At 44.0% G+C, this 20471-nt stretch overlaps 1 protein-coding gene across 4 annotated transcripts in view; it reads left to right on the top strand.

The window, feature by feature from the left end:
- The window catches only part of FAM13C (family with sequence similarity 13 member C), a 138855-nt gene that overhangs the window by 80824 nt on the left and 37560 nt on the right, over positions 1 to 20471 (top strand). For all 4 annotated transcript variants that reach the window (XR_016388051.1, XM_022560615.2, XM_022560622.2 and 1 more), the window contains one exon: positions 11657 to 11741. Coding sequence is in view for 3 of the 4 variants with exons in the window: in XM_022560615.2 (XP_022416323.1) it covers positions 11657 to 11741 (85 nt within the window). In the remaining variant the exon portion in view is untranslated. The remainder of the gene's footprint in view (positions 1 to 11656; positions 11742 to 20471) is intronic.

Here is a 20471-nt window from a genome sequence, read left to right as displayed (position 1 = left end):
TGGTATGTCTGACTAATAAGATCATGGCAAAAAGAATGAAAAGACTTGTCGTTCAGATGCCAGGAAGAGAAATGATGGGCTTCGGGCAAATTGTTCATCATTGGATGCCATCTCTCCTCCGCCTCCAAAAATATGACAGCTAATTGAACTTAGGTGATTTTCCTTTTTCTTTTTTACTGTAGAACTTGGCATAAATGAGTAGCCAAAGGTAAACCAGGTGCCTAATTAAACCCAGTTAAATGTTACTGAAGTTGTGGAAAATGTCGTAAAGATAACAACCCAGAACCCTGCTTGTTATTCCTTTGTGCATTGGAGACAGCCTTCAGATTCCACAATCTTGCCTGTGGTAAAAAGAGTGAAAAAAGGTTTGAGAGAAAAAAGGCAAGAGCCTGAATCAGTGAGCACAGCTGTTTGCCCCACTGGGAATAAACAAAATGCTGGTTGTAAAGAAGCACTGACTTGTTTTGACATAAGTGACTAGAAAAATGAGGTGATTGTAAGAGTCAAGTAGTGATAGGTTTCAAGTATTTGGGAGAAACTCTGATGTGTGAGCTGCAACCCCGTGAGAATGTGAAGATGACTTGAACATTCTCAAATTACAGTTGCATAATGCGCTCTCTGAAAATCTGCTTTTCTGTATTCCTTCATGCTATTGTACTTGCAAATTACATGAAATATGCTAGTTCACTGCTGTGGGATTGCATGGGTGCAGGAGTGCTGATTGGAGACAGGTCTCTGAAAGAGCAGTCAGCACCATATTGTAAGTATGCGCTCTTCCATGAAAAAGTGGTGATGCTCATTCAGACTGGTTGATAACAGTATGTGCTCAAGTGCAGTTGTTCCAATCGGGATAAATCAGATGTGCAGATCACGTTGTGGCTAAGATTTGGGGGCTGGAGGAAACCTTAGGAAAGCTTGAACAGGGGCAGCTCACGGTCCAAGGCCATGGAGGGAGGGTTGACTCATTCAGACTCATTGATGGAGACGTCGTATAGATTGGGAACATATTAAACTCCGTCTTGCCTAGCATTTCGCAAGCTTAAGAAAACACCAAACTCTTTCATGGAATAACCCCATAATAACATTGCTTTAGGCCACAGACTCTTATGGAATAAAGGTGGGAAATACTACCTTAAATATTTTTAATGCAAATAGAAAATACATATAGAAAAGTGCACGTATCATAAGTGTATGGCTGGATGAATTCTCACAAAGTGTGTAACCAGCATCAAGAAACAGAACATTATTAGCATCCAGGCACCCTTATTTAATTCCTTCCGGTCACTCTTCCCCTATAAGGATAACTGTTCTTTGGACTTAAGTAGATTTGTTTTGTCTCTTTTTGAATTTTTTATAAATGGACTGTATGCACTCTTTTGTGTCTGGTTTCATTTACTCAGTATTATGTTTATGAGATTCATACATGTTTGGCACGTAGTTTTAGCTTTCACTCTCCTTGCTGTAACCCATTGTATGGTTGTTTCTAGTTTTTGACTCATGATCCGTTGCTACTAATTGTACTTTTTGAAAATGAACTCTTTCAGTCTCTTTGTACAGCTGATTTTTTATAGGAGTATTACTTCCATTTCCAAGTGGATATGTAAGGTAGAATTTTCTGTTATGTTACCTATCTTCATTGCTCTTTGCCCCTTTTATTTAAATTTTATTTATTTATTTATTTTTGGTTGCGTTAGGCCTTCGTTGCTGTGCGCGGGCTTTCTCTAGTTGCGACGGGGTGGGGGGGGGCTACTGTGTTGCGGTGTGCAGGCTTCTCTTGTTGCGGAGCACGAGCTCCAGGCACGTGGGCTCAGCAGTTGCAGCGCATGGGCTCAGTAGTTGTGGCCCACGGGCTTAATTGCTCCGCGGCCTGTGGGATCCTCCCAGACCAGGGCTCGAACCCTTGTTCCCTGCATTGGCAGGCGGATTCTTAACCCCTGCGCCACCAGGGTAGCCCCTGTCCCTTTTATTTATACACCACAGCCTCCAACACACAGCCTTCTACTTCTTTAAAAAGAACCCACTAGTTCCATATCTGCTTTCTTCCTTCCATTCCAGCTTGCAAGTCTAAAGTAAAAAAACAGTTTCTTGAGCATTGTAAGAAGCATGGTCCACAAATAGTTTCCAGATGTTTCTATGGACCCTAATGTTGTAATTGTCGATTGTAGCAATTTTAAGATGTTACATATGTGCTTTATATTTTCTCCAAATTTCACATCTCGTATTTCACATCTACTTTTTAAACTTCTTAATTCCACTTGCTCTGTCACAGATAGATGGGGCTCAGCTATATTTAATTCCAGAGCTGGTGCTTGACCTGAGCTCTCCTGTATGTAGTAAGGTGATACATGATGTGACATAGCTACCTATGAGCATCTGTCTCTGGGTGTGTTCCCAGTACTTTCCCAGTGAACTGAAAAACTCATTTCTTATTTCTACTGGGTGTGAGTATAGATCTGATTCCTGCCAGCCTCACTTTTCTTCTGCCAGTCTCAAGCTCCTAGTTTTTGACCTTGGGTCTCTTGATAGGACTTGCCTCTCCGTTCCATGAGTTTTGGTGTCTCTGGGAGTATACTATAGGAGTTGGTTTCTGAAAACCTGATTAAGTGTCCATTCTGGCATTGAGCTGAACTTTCACACTCTGCCTCTATAAGACATCAGGAGATTTTATTTGTTGGGGTCCCCTGGATCCTGGTTGGAAAATATCCGCCTCTGTAAAACATCAGAAGATATTATTTGTTGGGGTGTCATAGATCCTGACTGGAAAATATTCTAGACCTGAGATCGTCAATGTCTAATCCGCCTTGATCCTTGGTTTTAGTCATTTCCCCATGTCCATATAATCAATAAGCAGTCAATAGTTCAAAAAGTTGCTTGAAGGATAAAATGAGAAAAAATATTGTTTTCCCTCTCCACATCCTAGTAGATCGCATTCCTGGCTTCAGTTTCATTTAAGCAAAATAAGAGATGTATGAAGAAAATGAATGGGTCTCCCCTTCCCTGAGAAAACATGCCATATTGGGTCCTCCTACTACTTTTTCCAACTCCCAGACTGCATATCATAAAGCATCCCATCAACTTCTTGTAGTTTTTCATTTGTGAAATTGAGGCAGGTTTTGAATTGGGTTCACTCTAGGACTGCTTTCAGTTTTAACACTCACTGATTCCACCTTTTTTTGTTTTTCTTCATTTTCCCAGCCCTTGTAGAATTTAGTCATAGGTTCCCATGACGGATAGAATGAGGCAAATTGTGCCCCTTTTTGAGTGTATGTGCACATGTCTACGTGTGGGTCTCCATGTGAAGGATTTGATTGTGTTTTTATTACCATCCATAGTTGAGCATATAGATACGTTTTGGCGTCAAGCCATAGCAGACCTCCAGATGGTACTTACTGTTTTGTTTCGGATGTGTTTCTCCCTCAAAATAGTTTTAATTTTGAGAAAATGGTCTAGCAAGAGGCTTATTTAGGCCCTTGATACTCCTGAGTTGGCTGAATGGTATTTCTTTCTGTAGGAATAGGCAGCTGTCTTTTTCTATTGAAATGTAAACCCAGTCTATAGGGTTGGGCCTTAGATCAGAATTGACTGATCATTTTTTTTCCAGTATCTGGGTTTTTTTCCTTGTGACTGAAAGTCAATTCAAGCTGGCTTTCATAAATAACAGGATTTTATTGATTCAAACGCCTGAAACTTTAGGATCAGGATAGGCTTCACAAATGGCTAGTTCCAGGGATTAAAGGCTCGTCATGTAGATGACGTCTCTTTCCATTTTGATTCTGCTTTCCTGTATTGACCTTATCTTTGGGTTGACCAACCCTCTCTAGGGACACACTGTTCTTACAGCTAGTAATTCCAGTGTATATTAGTTTTCTATTACTGTGAAACGAATTCCCAAAAGCTTAACAGCTTCAAACATCCATTTATTAGCTCGCAGTTATGTAGGTCATAAATTTGAGTAGACTCCATTGGATTCTCCGCTAAAGGTCTCACAAAAATGAAAACAAGGCATTGGCTGTGATAGACTTTTATCTGGAGGTTCCAGAGAAGAGTCCATGTCCAAGCTCATTCAGGTCATTGCCTGAATTTACTTCCTTGAGGTTGTAGGACTGCAGACCCCATTTCCTTGTTGGTCAGCATCTGGGGGATAGCTCTCAGCTTCTAGACACTGCCTGCGTTCCCTCTCACATGGGCCCCTTCACCTTTGAGCCAGCAGCACCAAATCCTTCTGTGCTCCAAATCTCTGTGATGTTGTATTCTGCCAGCTGGAAGAAACACTCTGCTTTTAAAAGGCTCACCTGATTGGATCAGGCCCATCCAAGCAACCTCTGTATCCTTGGTCACCTGAGTTAGGACTTTAATTATATCTGCAAAATCTCTTCTTAGCAGCATCTAAATTCGTGTTTGATTGAGTAACCAGGGTACAGGAATCTTGGGGGCCATCTTTAAGATTCTGCCTATCACACAGTAGAAATGGAGTCCTTTCTAGATCCATAAAGTTCCATACTTGAGTCTCATGTATCTGGCTTGTGACTTGTAGCCCATTCTTGAACCAATCACTATGACCTTGGGAAACTATTGAAGTCCATTCCATGAGTTGAAAATGAGACATATTCTATTTTTCGAAAATCCACATCTTATCATGTAGAAAAGCTCAGAGTCCTGTTTTAGAACGTGAGTTTATAGAACTATATTATTCTCTCCCAAACGTCTTGTTTTTACTGTTTATTTAATAAAGTAAACATATTGAGGATATCACAAACAGGTAAAACTAAGTACACGACTCCCTCTTCCTAGGTTGAAATCTAATCATCTGGCTGGAAGGAAATTTGGTTTGGGTTATCATGTGTGGTGGCAAGATTGCCCTTGTTTAAGAAAGAAGTGCCGCTATTATCAGAATAAGACCTGGATCCTCTTGTCAACAGAGGACTACTTGAAGTGAATAGCTTGTTCTCTTATATTGAATCTCTCCATTGGGTAGTGCAGGACAGTGAGGGCTGACCATCCTGAGGAAGCTGGGATGGGCTGAGCCGGGGTGTACTGGTCTTCAGTTAGACTTGGCTGCAAAGCATACTGGGACATAAGCAACGCAGGCCCCACAGGGATTACCCAAATACCCAGTGTGCCTAGGGATGGGGTGAATTTGGCGTTTTTTTGTAGCCATCACCATTGGAGGAAGTCCCACTTCTTTTGGCAAGAACACCCAGAGGACGGCAGCAGTAGTTCAGGAGGTAACACTGCCTTGCTTCTGAGCACCCCATACTTTATACTTCCTGATGTGGAGGTCCCATTTCAGGGGGTACCAGGGCTGGAGGCCAGTGAGGCTGTCAGAAGGCTGGAGGTCAGGGAAAAGCTATTGTTCCTGGGACAGGTAGCGCTAAACAGGCAACCAAGGCAGCATTTAGGGTGGGTCAAGTCCCTAGGGAATAGGGCAGTGTTTCTCAAAGTGTGGACCTTGGACCTCCTGCATCTAAGTGACCCTGCCCCAGGCCACAGAATCCGTGTCTGTCCCTGCCTGGGAGCGTACGTCTTTAACAAACTCCTCAGTGATTCGTAAGCATTTTAAAATTTCTGAACCAGGGCAGCAAGGAGGCTTGAAATTGGATACTCAGAAGGGCCTCCCAAGTACTGCCTAAAGGGTCCAGGCAAACAACAGTAATATTCAATGCAGGATTTTTATGGTTGGCCCCTATTCTACTCATTGTGCTAGGCACAGCCGTGAACAATGGCAGCATGCTTCCAGCCCTTCTGGAGCTGGAAGGAGCCAATAAACAAGTAGAGAAATAAATAAAATTCTATATTATAGTGAGTGTTGGGAAGGAAAAAATCAAGATGCTGAAAGAGAAATTGGGGGGCCCTCTTTGGATGAGGTAATCAGAACTGGCTTAAGATTTGATGGAAATTTGACTGTGAAGCAACTACAGCTGAATTCAAGGCCTGGGGAGATAGGGGCAGGGAGTAGATGGAAAGGAGGGGTGGGGTGCGTGCGTGTGCGTGTGTGTGTGTGTGTGTGTGTGTGTGGGTGTGTGTGTGTGTGTTGGGGGTGGAGCCTACACAGGACACAGGAAAGCTCAGGGAAGAGAGTGGTAAATAGAAATGGGATTGTTTGGGACCCTGTTGTATCCTCTGTTTTGAGCAGATTTCCAGTTTGATTTTGCCACAGAGAATCAATGCACAGTTCTTGGATAGATAGAGGGATGGGAGAGGGTCACGAAACCGCTTCACAGAAATTAAAAGTAAGCTGTCTCTCCTCTGCAACTGGTGAATTGCAGACAAAGGCATCCTAAAATAGTATTCCACCATCCAGCCTGTGTGGGTGTTCTATTCCAACCAACTAAAGTGGGACCCGGTAATTGTAGAGGAGAGAAAATGAGTAGAGTATTTTCTAAAACAAGTCGCATATTTTCCATTATGTAAAAGAGAAAAATTAGCTTGTAGAAAACCACACCTAGGTTTCATGGACGTATCTCTGGTTTCTTTGATGACCAGATGGGAGAACTGGGGAAGCAGAGGTAGGCATTGTTCTTTAGAGGATCCATCAGCCTTTGTTCAGTTTTCCTGCAGATCGTAGAGACCCATTCAGGGAGACTTTGGATGTAAACCTGGAAAAGCCAGCTGGCAGGCTGGCCTCAAGGGAGGGGCTGGGGGCAGCCTGCCAGGGACCAGGAGCCCCCCCACCCCGCGGCCCCCGAGCAAGAGAAGGGCCGGAGGTAGCACTGGGACCACAGGGGTTGGCTGCCCTTCATTTTTCTGTAGGGGTAAAGCTCATTCCTGCATAAAAGGTCACCAAGTCAGGCAAGGTTGGAGAGTGAAACAGCTGCTTATTCACTCTGTCCGCAGGCTTGTGGTGTCTTTCCTCCATCACCCTATGACAGTGTAGTAGCCATCTCCCCACTAGACTGGAGCCCCACGAGGAAGGGGCTGACATCAGTCTCATGCTCCAGAGCCCAGTGTATCTCTTTGTGCGTTGAGAGCTGCCAGAGCCTGGGAGCTGCACGTGTGCTGGTACAGCTGCTGGGGGCATGACCCTCACGTGTGTGTTGGCAAGCAGTGCTCCAGCCTTCTCAGGGGAGGCTCTGTGGGGCTCAGCCCTGATGGGACAGGCTGGATTCCTCCTGTTGCCCACTGGAAGGACATGTATGTGACAGTGGCATAGATTGCTCATAGGTAAAGCCTCCAGCTTCCCCTGTCGTGCGTTCTCTGGTCACCAGGCTTCATCCCACACGGGGCATCCAAGCCTCCACTCTCTGTCCCTGTGCTGAGGAACAGCAGGTGGTCCTCAGGTAAGGGGTCAGTGAGGGTTGGGGAGGGACATAGCTGATGACAGTCGGTGAGCAGAGTTTTTTCCATTCTGCCTCCTCAATTCCAGCAGTTTATGTTTTCCCTTCTCCTTGGATGTCTTCTTGTCCCTCGAGACCTTCATCTCCTCTCTCCTGTTCCATTTGCCACTCTGCTCTCCCCCATTCCTTTAAGCTTCCTCCGACCTGGTGTCTGAGAGAGGAACAAACCAGTCGTGCAAATGGATCTCCTTCGACGCTCGGAGCATCGGTTCGGTTTCAGTATGAGTACAAGTGAGGGAGGAGGAGGGCGGGAAGACGGGCGAGAACCACCTGTGACTACTCCCAGTGGTAACTGGGTCTCAGCATTACACCCCACTCTCTGGGGGAGGAGAGAGTCCTCTGAACGTGACCTGACGAGCTCCTCTGCGGTGAGACTCTTTGCTGTTGATTTGTGTTGTGTGTGAACACTTGCTTCAGTTCCACAGACACCTTCCAAGCATCCACTCTGTCAGGTTCTGTGCACCAGCCTCAGTACACGGACATGTTTGCTTTTCTTTCCTGGAAAGTTGGAAGGGAACTTTCAAGTCACGTAGTCTCAGGTCCTTCCTGGGCAGATGCAGAGTGAGGCCCTGGGGGTAGAGTGATGAGTCAAGGTCAAGAGATGCTATGGGGTCTGGCCTCCCACACCACCAGCCCTCTGCCCAGCAGCCCCTGGGGTTTGGAGATGAACGTAATAACCACGGAGTCCAGTGCTTGAGTGTTTCCCACGTGCTGATGCTGTGCAGAGTGCTCTCTGTGCCTTCCCTTGTTTAACTCTTCGAGCAGGCGCCACTGTCACTGTCATTATTGCCTCTTTTTATGCATGAGGAAACTAAGGCTTAGAATAGCCAAGATTCTTGCCCCAAGTTAGCTGCATAGTATGTAGCAGAGATGGCCTCTGGTTCGGTGTGAAGGCCGTGTCCTCCTCTGCTTTGTAGAATCTACAAGAGCACGTAGAGTTTACAGGAGGTGGCTGGTTCCACGTCCTCCCTCTAAATGTAGAGAAGGACTGGTTTTCTTTCTTTTTTACTTTTTGTTTTTTAAAATTGTGGTAAAATAGATATAACATAAAATTTAACGTTTTAACCATTTTAAAGTATACAGTTCAGTGGCATTAAGCACATTCACACGGTTGTGCAACCATCACCACCATCCGGCTCCAGAACTTTATTTATCTTCCCAACCTCAAACTCTGTACCCTTTAAACACTAACTCCCTTTCCTTCCCCACCAGCCCCTGGCAACCACCATACTACTTGCCATCTCTATGAATTTTACTGCTCTAGATACTTGTCCTTTTGTGACTGGCTTATTTCACTTAGCATAATATCCTCAAGGTCCATTCATGTCGTAGCGTGTGTTAAAATTTTCTTCCTCTTTAAGGCTAAATAACATTCCACTGTATGTATATATCACATTTTATTTATCAGTTCATCTGCAGATGGACACTTGGGTTGCTTCCAACTTGTATTAATCTGCTAATACCCTGTTAGGACTGCCATTAACAAAAAAATACCAGAGGCTCGGTGGCCGAAACAGCATTTATTATCTCGCAGTTCTGGAGGTAAGAAGTCCAAGATTAAGGTGCTGGCAAAATTGGTTTCTCCTGAAGCCTCCTCCTTGGCTTGCAGATGGCTGCCTTTTCACTGTGTCCTCACATGGCATTTCTTCTGTGTATGTGCATCCCTGGTGTCTCTCTCTCTATAAGGGCACTGGTCATATTGGATTAGGGCCTCACCCTTATGACCTTATTTTACCTTAATTGCATCTTAAAAGCCCTGTCTCCAAATATAGTTACATTGTGGGTTAGGGCTTCATATATGAATTTGGGGGAGACAGTTCAGTCCATAATACATTTCTTGGTTATTGTGAATAATGTTGCCGTGAACATGGGTATACAAATATCTGTTAGAGTCACTGCTTTCAATTCTTTCAGTGGGTTTGCTGGATCATACAGTAGTTCTGTTTTCAGAATTACCATATTTGAGGAACTACCTATTTTTAGAAACACCTGTTTGTGGAACCACCATACTGTTTGCTGTTGCAGCTGTACCGTCTTACATTCTCACGGCATTATTTCTTAATTTTCAGAGTAGTTTTGCTCTTTTTGAGAGGTCACTCCAATATCCAAAGTCCTTCAGTTGGAAGCTTGCCTGGAATCATTCTTTTTGCTTCCCAGATGCTTGGGTACTAAATCTTTCCAGAAACTTGGTGCCCTTGCTCCTTCTGTACCACCTGTCAGTAGCCTTGGGCTCTTGCTTCCACACTTCGCTTCTGGGAAGACATCCCAGAGAGGAAGAAGAAGCTATAAAAAAATGGCCTGGTGTCAGGCAGATGCTTCATCCAAGCTGTGGGCTCCCAGGCAGCAGCCCCTGAGCACAGGGAGGTTTGTACTAGGTCTTGCTCCAACTCTGAGCTGAGCAGAGGAGGGGTCCTGAGCCTGCGAGGGACCTGCCGCTTTCAAACTGGCCAAGAGACAACAGATTTAAGACATTCCTCAGTGAGCAGCTGTTTTTTAAAATTTTTTTACTTATTTTTTTTAACATCTTTATTGAAGTATAATTGCTTTACAATGGTGTGTTAGTTTCTGCTTTATAACAAAGTGAATCAGCTATACATATATCCCCATCTCTCCTCCCTCTTGTGTCTCCCTCCCTCCCTCCCACCCTCCCTATCCCACCCCTCTAGGTGGTCAGAAAGCACTGAGCTGATCTCCCTGTGCTATGCGGCTGCTTCCCACTAGCTCTCTATTTTACGTTTGGTAGTATATATATGTCCATGCCACTCTCTCACTTTGTCCCAGTTTACCCTTCCCCCTCCCCATATCTTCAAGTCCATTGTCTAGTTGGTCTGCATCTTTATTTCCATCTTGTTCCTAGGTTCTTCTGACCATTTTTTTTCTTTTTCTTTTTTTTTAGATTCCATATATATGTGTTAGCATACGGTATTTGTTTTTCTCTTCTTAGTGAGCAGCTTTTAAAACACCGCTGTGGGTTCATATGTACTCACATCAACAGCATGATGAGGGTATGTGTGCGGGGAGGGGTTGGGATGGGAGGAGGTGCGGGGCGTGGATGTGTATGTGAGGTAAGGTGTGAGGGTGTCAGGGCACAAGGGGTGGGGTAGGGTGTGAGTGGGAGATGGGAATGAGGGTGCATCTGGGGCGGAGTGTGTGTGTGATAGGGCGTGAGGGTATGTGTGGGCCATGGTCTGGGGGTGTGTGTCTGGGGTGGGATGTAGTGGTGGTTATGAGGGTGTGTGGGGAATAGGTTATATGAAGGCGGGCTGTCAGCAGGTGCTCGGGTGCGTGTGTGCGCATGTGTGTGTTGCAGGGTCAGAGCAGGGAAAAGGACACACGACTCCACTCCGGGTAGCCCCCCGTCCCCCACCAGGAGCTCTGGGGCCTGCAGAGCTGCCCTGTTGCAGGGGACTGGGGCCCAGCCAGGGACTCGGCATGACTCACTTTGACCTGGTTGGGGGAATGAATTTGCCGGGGTGTCTGCATCACAGCAGCATACGCATACGTGCGTCAGTCTGTCTGACTTTGCTCTTATTAAGAACCGCTGGAGGAATTTAAAATGAGAAAGGAGGAGGGGGAGTGGGGAGTTTGTGCTGGCAGTGATGAACGGTAAACTGCTTCTCCCTCAGTGGCTGGGTCAGACTAAGGGACCAAGGTCATCTCCCTCCATCCCTCCACTCTGTTCTTGGTAAAAGGCAGCTGTATCCATTCCATGTGAAAAGAGTAACTTCAGAAGATACACGTACAGACACACACACACACCCCTACACACCTACAGGCACGCACACACCCCACAGGCAGATGCAGATAAGGGAGCCCCGAAGCACCTCCCAGCTGCCAGGCGGCCTCTGCAGCAGTCACTGTGTGTGCGCTGCGGGCTTTTATGAATGGTAGCCTGGGAGGGGCCTAATGTCATTCGCTCCTGATGTCAGCACAATGAATGAAACACTTGCAAAGCGTAAAGGCTCAACCACTGGGGAAGCAGATACCTTCTCAGACTGGTTCTCCGGGTGCAGTGTCTCTTGCTGACGAAATCATCAGTCCCGTGTGTCACAGATAATCAATATACGTTAGGATTGATATGAAGCAGAAACAGAGACTGCCTGTGGAAGAGCACGCCTCTGATGCCGGCACAGCCAGCCCTGCCTGAAGCAGCTGAGGCCGAGACCCCCTTCCTGCCAGGCGCCAGAGAAAGTAGCTGCAGACCCAGCGTTGCTTCAGGATCTAACTGAGCCAGCCCGATGTTCTGCTTTTGCTGGCAGAATCCCTTGCTGAAGCTCCAAGCCCTGGAAACTGATCTGTGCTCTGCCTTTTTGACATACCAGGAAGAAGCCGCTCAGGTGCACGGAGTCAAGGATCCAGCCCCAGCATCCAGCCAGAGTGCACCTGCTGAGGGGGCAGATGCCACAGGTAAGAGCCTGGGCTCGAGGGGGCGGGCTCCCCCTCTGTACTGTCAGGGTAGTTCTACGTCTTGCTGCTTCTCCTAAACCTGGCCCCGTGGGAAATAGTGCCTGGTGCACCGGGGAGCTGAGTGGGGGCGGGGGCAGGAGGAATGAAGATGTGCTGGAATCTACATCTCCCTCTCTAGCTGGGGGCCAAGGGTCAGACTTCCAGAGATGGTGTCAGGTGAAAAGCACCCGTAATACCTGGTCTTCGTTTTTCCTATTTGGTCTCCTGTGACACACAAGTGGCATGTTTATATGTCACTGGATTTAGATCATCTGTGCTGTCTTGAGACTCAGCTCATGATATTTTTGAGGGATTAGGGGAGTTTCAACATTGCTACTTCGTTTCTTCTGTTAACTGCTTGTAAGATGATCCATCACCCCAGGGAAGGTGGAGGTGAGTGACACAGCTCCTTCCAATGCTGTATTGTCTTTTTCTGTCTCATTTTTTTAGCATTAATTTCTGTCTTGAAAAGTCTCAAACTTGGGTCTCCTTTGGCTGTTAGTTTCTCTAGTTTTAATCTCGGAGATAGTAGGTTGGCTAGCAAGCAGAATGCAAATCAATGCTCCCAGGAAGACTTTGATGGGAAAGAAGTACTAAATTTATATGGGCAGGAATGAGAGCACAGCTTATCTTTTCTAACATCGGTGGGTCAGAGGTTTGCACACTGGTTTCTGAGTGGATGGTAGAAATAGGCGTAGGTGAGCTTGCTTCATGAGATGTCCTTTATCTCCAGGAGCTGAAGGAAGAGATTTACAAAGGTAATCTGTATCCATACCATTAGCAATAGTGCATTGAAGATATTACTGTTTAAAAGAGACCCACATGATCTAAGTAGGCAGAACAGCCATCTCCAGTGTTTGAATATGTATGAAGAACAGTGGCTAATAAGAGCTAGTAACAGTAGCTACTATTATTATGGAAGACTTTCTGTGACCCAGGCACTGCTCTAAGCACTTCATAGCTATTAATTTAAATCCTTAAACCTGTGAGATAATACTATTCATAGTAAGGACGCTGAGGCCTGGTGTGGCCCTCCTGGCAAGTGGCAAATTACTTCCCTATGGATGCAGGTAGCCAGCTGGCTGTCCTTGTTGCCTGGTGAGCTCCTCTGCTCTGTCGGCCATTGTGTTGGGATGAGATGCAAGTACAATCAGGTAGGAGCCAGTGTCAAGCCAGTTAGGGATTGGAGTCAGATTATTAGACAATGCCCTTCTTCTTCTACCAACCCCATATTCCACACCCTGTAAACAGCATACAAAACACATAGAGAAGTCCCAAGCCAAATACAAATTAACTTTTGAATTATCTGCTGCTTTGTATAGCTTCACAGGTATGTGGCAAAGGCTGTTTAATAAAATATTTGCTGCCTGTTGGATATGGAGATACATATATAGATATATACACACACACATATACATATATGTGTATATATACATATTTTAGCATGACTTTTATGTGTATGTGTCTTATTTTTTCCAAAGGTCAATAATAGTTTTACGTTTTCTCATTCTGGATGGACGGGATTTTGAATAAACTTATTAACACATCCTTTATAAAATAGAAATATGTACTAAGTTTATGTAGGGAATCACCCACACAGAGGAACCATCAATATATTCCATGTTAGGTGTCAAATGGCAGAAATGGGCAAAAGTCTCTTTACAGAGGAGGCCTGTAGGCTGGATGCTGGATTTTCCAAAATGTAGGTGAATCTGAGATACGCCAGAGTCCTTCCAAGAGAGTTTATGAAAAAGAGAGGTTTCCACTCTGGGGTGTGTGTGTGTGTGTGTGTGTGCACGCACGCACACGCACAAGTGCACACGTGCACTAGGCAAGAACATTTCTTCAGCTCCTGCAAGTTTTCAAAGATAAAACCTATCCTGATGTTTTTGGCCTTTGCAGAGCTTATGAATAAGGAGTCTCGTTTAGCTAAACTGACTGCATGGGAATTGATGCAGGGAAAGTGAAGAAGTCCCAGCCCCGATTTTGGACCTTGGAATGCTTTATTTCACCCATGTTTCACTGTAATTTTATTTAAAAAATGTACCTTTGACACAATCTATAAACCACCTACTCTAGATGTTTTCAGGGACCTAAGGAGTTTCTTCATTTGGCAGGAATATTGCCAAAGTGATCAGCATTTGAAAGAGGCTTTCACAGTTCAATTTATGGGATAGTGTGGTCTCACTGGCTTCCAAGACACACTCTTCTAGGAAGGCCCTGCATTTTCTAGTCCACGTGTCACTCAGAAGGGAGACATTTATGCTCATATTCGATCAGCTGTTCTTAACTCGGGGCCTGTGAATGGATTTCTTGAGTGATCTTGGAACACCTGGAAACTCTAGTTTTGTGTGTGTGTGCATAAAGCCCTGATGATAGTGTGGTTGCATAGATTAGCACAGATGTCGTAACTCTGTAAAAGACTACAGTAACTTAAAAAATTTTTTTTTCTCTTAAAGTCTAGAATCTAGCCCTGGGCCTTAGATGTCTATAAATATTGGATTAGCAATTGTTGATGTGAATATTTGGTATAAGAAGGACAAAATCCAACAAGGGATTTTTACAGGAATATCTGGATATAATATGCTACTAATTAACCATTCAAAGCAAACATTCAGAAATAAAACTTGTGATTTAAGTAGGTTTCAACCTTACTTTCGACTTGATTTAAGGCATGACTTAAGTAAAGTTGTTTAACTTTTCTTTAAAAGTCAAGGTTAGATTTTTAATTTTTTAATTTATTTTAATTTTTATTTTTTTGGGCCGTGCCACATGGCTTACGGGATCTTAGGTCCCCAGCCAGGGATTGAATCCAGGCCCTTGGCAGTGGAAGCGCCAAGTCCCTAACCACTGGACCACCAGGGAAGTCCCTGAAGTTGTTTAACTTTTGCAGGGGGCATCTGAAATGCTGGTCTGAGCAAAGTACCGTATTCTCTATGTCTTGAGATCGAATATTGTGTTTTAACTTGAGTTTACAGGATACAAAGATTAGTCTCACCTAGTAAAATACCTGAGATGCTCCCTTGTTCTAGAAATCCAATTACAAACTGCACTTGCAGCAAGAGCAGATTTTATGGCACCCCGAAGGGACACTGTGTTCTAGAGAGTGTTCCTGAACCTGCCCGCACATCACAATTATCAGCAAGCTTTTATACCTGGGGATTTTCGGTCCTCATCTCTAGACCGTCTAGGGTTGGAAGTCCTGGAGTCTTTATATTTCGTAAACATTCTTGAGCATTGGGAGCCACTATTTAAGTGGACAGTGTCTTGAATTAAGAGAGAAAGAAGGTCAGGTTCTCTTAGGTTTTCTTTGACTCAGTTTCATCTATGGAAAGAAGCTCACAGACCACATGGACTTATACCTTAGGGTCTGTGACCAGTTGGCTCAGTCCATTCACTTCAGGAGAAAGGTGCTCAAGCTAGAGCTCGAGATGGGCGGGCTGGGGACAGGGACAGATCTGAGGGATGTAGAGGGCTTTAGAGAAAAGGGATACAGAAGGTACCAGCTGCAAGGCAGCTTTGGGACTGTACAAAGGGTAACCAACTGCCCCAGTTTTAGCACTAAAAATTCCGCATGCTGGGAAGTCCTCAATTCCAGGCAATCCAGGACAGCTGGTCACCCTACCTCTAGGTTGCAAACCGCATAATGCGAGATGGAAACCCACATGATAGTGAGGCTCAAATTCCTCTAACTGAATCAGCAGCCCTCTCTTACAGCTGAAGCAAATGTTTCCACCAGACATTAGTAAGCATCTATTCTGGTGGTGTTGATGGGAAAATGGAATGAGGATTGTCTTTTCACCAGTTTTCATTTTCAACGTATGTACAAGGACCATTTGACGTTGCTCCCCATGACTAAGCATAGTAACCCCTGTTCTGTCTGAGCACAGGTGATGGAATTTTTAGCAAAAGCTGTCACTGGAGATAACTGAAGACTTATTACTGTAAGTAGTAATTCTAAAGCAAGACTTATTACTGTAAGTAGTAATTCTAAAGCAATACCTAATTAATTATTTTATTATAAAATCTTGACTTTCACATTGAACTTTCCATTTGGGTAAAAGCCTTGTTGCTAACGTTGATTGAAAGCACTAATGTAGTATATCTAGGTACAGTCTATAATTATTCCCATAAAGAATACTGTATGGTCTGTAGGTCTCTTCCTAAGGTTGAAGTTGAAATGGGGCAGACTCGAAGAGAGGCTGATCTTCTCTGTCGTATTTTAAGACACTGTCTATCTGACCAGATGTTCCCAATTACTTGGCAGTGCTTATTAAACGTACAGATGTCTGGGCTCCCCACCCTAAGATGCAAAATTAAAACGTAGAGATGAGGCCTGAAACTTTCCACATTTGAAAAGCTCCCCTTGATGATTCTGATGTTCAGGGAGATTCAGGAACACTTTGTGGAACTCAGTACCCTCCAAGGGCTCCACGAAAGGGGTTTTTGCTGCAGGTGCAGTTTATAATTGGGTTTCAGGAACAGGGAGCATCTCAGGTCTCCTACTAGGTGGGTCTGATCATCCACATAATGTCTCATCCTATCTGGCAGCAGCCCCAGACAGTCTTTTAAAATCAATAAGAGGGAGTCTATATTACCGCAGCGTCAGAAGTACCCAGATTCCAAATGTTTTTTAGAAACTTTATACATTGAGTTTGTGTGTGTGTGTTATTTCTAAATCCTTCTTGAACCTTTTTATGTTTTTAGTATCTAGCACTGGTTGCTTTAACTAGAAAATGGCTGTCACTGTAGAAAGTAGTACTTCATCTTCTTGTCCTAAACTGGTTCCTTTAAAACAGCAGTCAGTGGTTTTCAACCTGGGTGTTTTTGTTTGTTTGTTTGTTGTTTTTGTTTTTTTGCCCCCTTCGGGACATTTGGCAATATCTGGAGACATTATTTTCTTGTCACAGCTGGAGTGTGAGTGCTACTGGCATCTAGTGGGTAGAGTCCAAGGGTGCTGGTAAACACCCTGCAATGTACAAGACACCCCTTGCCCCAACACTGCCGCAACAAATTGTTATCTGGTGCAAAATGTCAAGAGTGCCAAAGTTTAGAAACCGTGCTTTAAAGGTCTTTAAATGAATAATATCAACCTTAGCTAACAATAACCTCTTCATTTGCACCAGGCATTGTTGCATGAATTTTCTTACTTTATGGCCATAACCACCCTAGGAGGAAGGTGCCATTATTATCCCCAGATGAAAGATGAGGAAATGAACTTAGGGAGTTAATGTAACTTGTGGGCGGTCCCACAGTACTGAGTGGTGGGGGGTTGGGAGGAAAGGGGAGGAGTTGGGGGAGTTTCCTCAGTCAGACTCTGTGGTCTAAGTGTTTCACACGATATCATTTGCCATCCTGTCTAAATGTTAAGTCCACATGATTCTAATATTCTAGAATCTGAAATTAAGCCCAAAGACAGCCTATGTGCCCTCTGTATAACTAATAGGTTTTAAAGTCATTTTAAAAATCCATCCCTGACTTTGTTTTGTTAGAGTGGAGGCATCTAGATTTGTAGTTGGTTAACCTATTGCAGCCCCTCTGTTCCTATAGTCATTTCAGCTCCTCTGATCTTAACCATCTCTAGGCCCCTGTGCCTTTCTTCATGTGTATTTCCCTGACCTGCATAGTGTTTTCCAGATGGAGTCGAGTAGTAGAATTTTGTTTGTAAATATGGGCATAGGTCCTATACTTTTGCAAAATGATACTATTGGGGGAAACTGGGCAAAGCGTACAAGCGATCTATTGTTTCTCACAACTACATGTGAAACTACAGTGATCTCAATAAAAGATGAATTAATACCTAAAAAATATGGGCAGCGGGAGTGTTTCATAAACTAGTTACAAAGTAATTATGCTTGTTGGATTGCTTTCCATACTCTTCCTAGAAATGTACACTGTCTTCTAGACCTTTTTGTCGTATCAATATAGCCTATAAGAGCTCCAAAAATCCCATTTCCCATGAAACTAATAGTCCAGTGCTTCTTGTGTGTTAGGTGTAGATGGCTTAGTGTTGTCCAGCGGAAGAGCCTGCTGGCCCACAGTGAAGGTCATCTGCCGCTGTGGAGCTGCCTCATGGTTTGTGAGCTTCTTCTGTGGTTGCTTTGCATTTTACTCTTTGAAAAATACTAACGTCATCCACAAACTTAGACTTGGGACTCTATTTCCACTTCAGGGTGATTTCTGAAATGTGAAATAAGGTTAATCCAGGATCCGTCTGCAAGGATTAGTACTGACACATCTGTCATCAAGATACTAATTCAGCTCTTTCTTTGGGGCATATTAGTAAGTGAATTTTTTATCCATTACAAAACATTTAGCCCAATCATCATTTGGTTTTGTTTTTAAATAACTCTTGGTATGAACACCATGCCATAGACTTCTTGAAAGCCCAAATAAATTATATTCATTGGCTCTGCTTTGTTCAGAAACATAGCTCTTTGTAGAACCTGAGGTGCTCATTGGGTGATCTTGTACAGGTTATATGACCTCTCTGCCACAGTTTCCTTTTCTTTAAAAAGGGAAAAAGGATAGTATCTACTTTTTAGGGTTGTTGTGAGGATGACATAGCATAATACCTATCAAGGTCTTAACACATCACTTGTGGTAAATGCTCAGTAAATGTCAGCCACCATTATTTTAAAAGCTGGGCATTCAGAGCTTATATGCCTTTCCTCCCGTTGGTAATGCTTGCATTCGTCTTTAAGTGTCTATTCTATCATAATTTCTAATGACTTTCAAGGTGTGGAAATGACATTTAGTACTGTTTATTCCCTAGATCCTCGCTAGAGTCCTGCATTTGATTGACATTACACTAGTTCTCTTAAGCAAAAGGTATTTATAACAGTGATAATCTACAATGCTGATGGTTGAGTAACCACCTCTTATTAAAGGTGAAACTACATTTGTTACCATAAAATCTATCCTGTGCTAAACCTATGACATAACTTGGTTGGAAAAGATCTTTACTGTTAATAATTTTTCTCTGACGCTTTTATCGCCATCTTCATAGTTTCTGAAAGAGGGAGCTTCACATTAACCCCTTGTTTTCCAAATAGAGCATTTTAAAAAATGATTTCAAAATTCATAGATGACAGTATAATTCTCTGATGCCATTTCTATAACTGCCTTATAAGGAAGGAAAAAATCAGTCCTGTGACCTAAACCACCAGGTGATTATTAAAAAAATTTTTTTAATTCAGTTGTTAAGACAGGCCGAGGACTGTGGTGTACGTATTGTCCTATTTGTCTTCGCCACACATTTTACAAAGGATTCTGAGTGTGAAGAGGCTCATCTGGCCAAGGACCTAATAGCTGTTAGTAAGTGGCATCTTGGACCAAGCCCAGGGCTCTGACTCCATAGCCCAGGCTTTTAACCAGTGGGCTTATAGACATGTTAGTTTTTTAATTAATAGATTTTATTTTTAAGAGGTTTTAGGTTTATAGAAAATCAAGCATACAGTACAGAGAGTTCTCATATGCGCACATAATTTCTCATATATTACAGTCATTTAAATACCTTTCTTTCTGGTTATTCTTTCATGCTTATGAAGGAGTCTAGAAGTGATCAGACAGTTTGCCTAGATGCTCAGTGTCTGACACTGCCCTGAACAGCCCCCAGACCCAAAGTGGACAACCTCTTCTGACTCTTCCAGGAACCTAGAATTATACTTTTCCACGTCTCTATGTGGAACTGTGGGTCCAACCTTTTCTGATTAATTTTTCCTTACTGACATTGAACGGGCCTGTGAAGATACGGCCTGCAGCCAAGGTTGGAATTCCTTTCCGTAGTCTTCCTGTTTGCTTTGTATATAAGTTCCCTTTTGCTTTTCAAAGCACGTCTGCTCGTAAATGAAAAGCCTCTTTTGAAAATGGCCCTTGTTACCTTCCCAGCAGATTTTTCTCAGCTTTCCCGCTGAGGTGATCAGTTGCACAGGAATCAACTAGAAGACACGGAAAGTTGTTTGGACTGAGAAATGATCACATCCCGGCACCCAGCCTTCTCTCTGTACCGGCAGGGTGCTTCTGAATCTTGGGCACTATCGTGAGTGATATTTGCTCTTTCTTCCCCTTCCCCACCCTCACAGCCTAGCTGAGCACTCCGCTCCACTTTTGTGACACAGGGAGGGGAAAAGATGTTTTCAGAGATGAGACACCATCGGCCATTTATTTCCCTTGGTTATTTCTCAGTGGTTCTTCGACAGTGTGCATATAGGCAGAGAAGTTAAGTCTTGAATAATCAGAGGAAAGTGTAGACATTCATGTAGTCGCTCAGTAGATTTGTCTGGAAGATCACTTCTTCTTTTCTCCCCAAGTGGTGCATTTGGTTTGGTGCTGTGTAGAAACTGCTTCCAAAAATATGAATGATCCCTGCCTCATATGTGCTCCTCCAGAACAATGCAAAGAATAGACTTCTTCCCTTTCCCCATACAACAGAGATCTGGCGACCTGACCCTGTCCTCAGTGTGGCTCACACTACTGTAGCCCACAGCACGGTTCTGAGTTCTGGTAGAAGTCACTAACGTGCAAAGACCTCAGTCTGCCTCGGGCTAGAGGTTTGCTTCCACCGCCTGTTTCCTGAGAACGAGCTCAGCCTTTGTCACCCTGCCTTCTCACCCACCCTCACCATCGTGGTGTCTGTGTTTTTCTTCTTCCCCCACAGCTTTCCGGCTCCTCGTCTTTCTCACCCACTAC

This window comes from Delphinapterus leucas, chromosome 16 (assembly GCF_059928025.1).
Source record: "Delphinapterus leucas isolate spDelLeu-1000000601 "Yukka" chromosome 16, BTC_Dleu_Yukka2, whole genome shotgun sequence".
NCBI classification, from domain to species: Eukaryota; Metazoa; Chordata; class Mammalia; order Artiodactyla; family Monodontidae; genus Delphinapterus; species Delphinapterus leucas.
The sequence above is the reverse complement of the archived record's forward strand: the minus strand, read 5'-3'. Positions and strand labels throughout refer to the sequence as shown.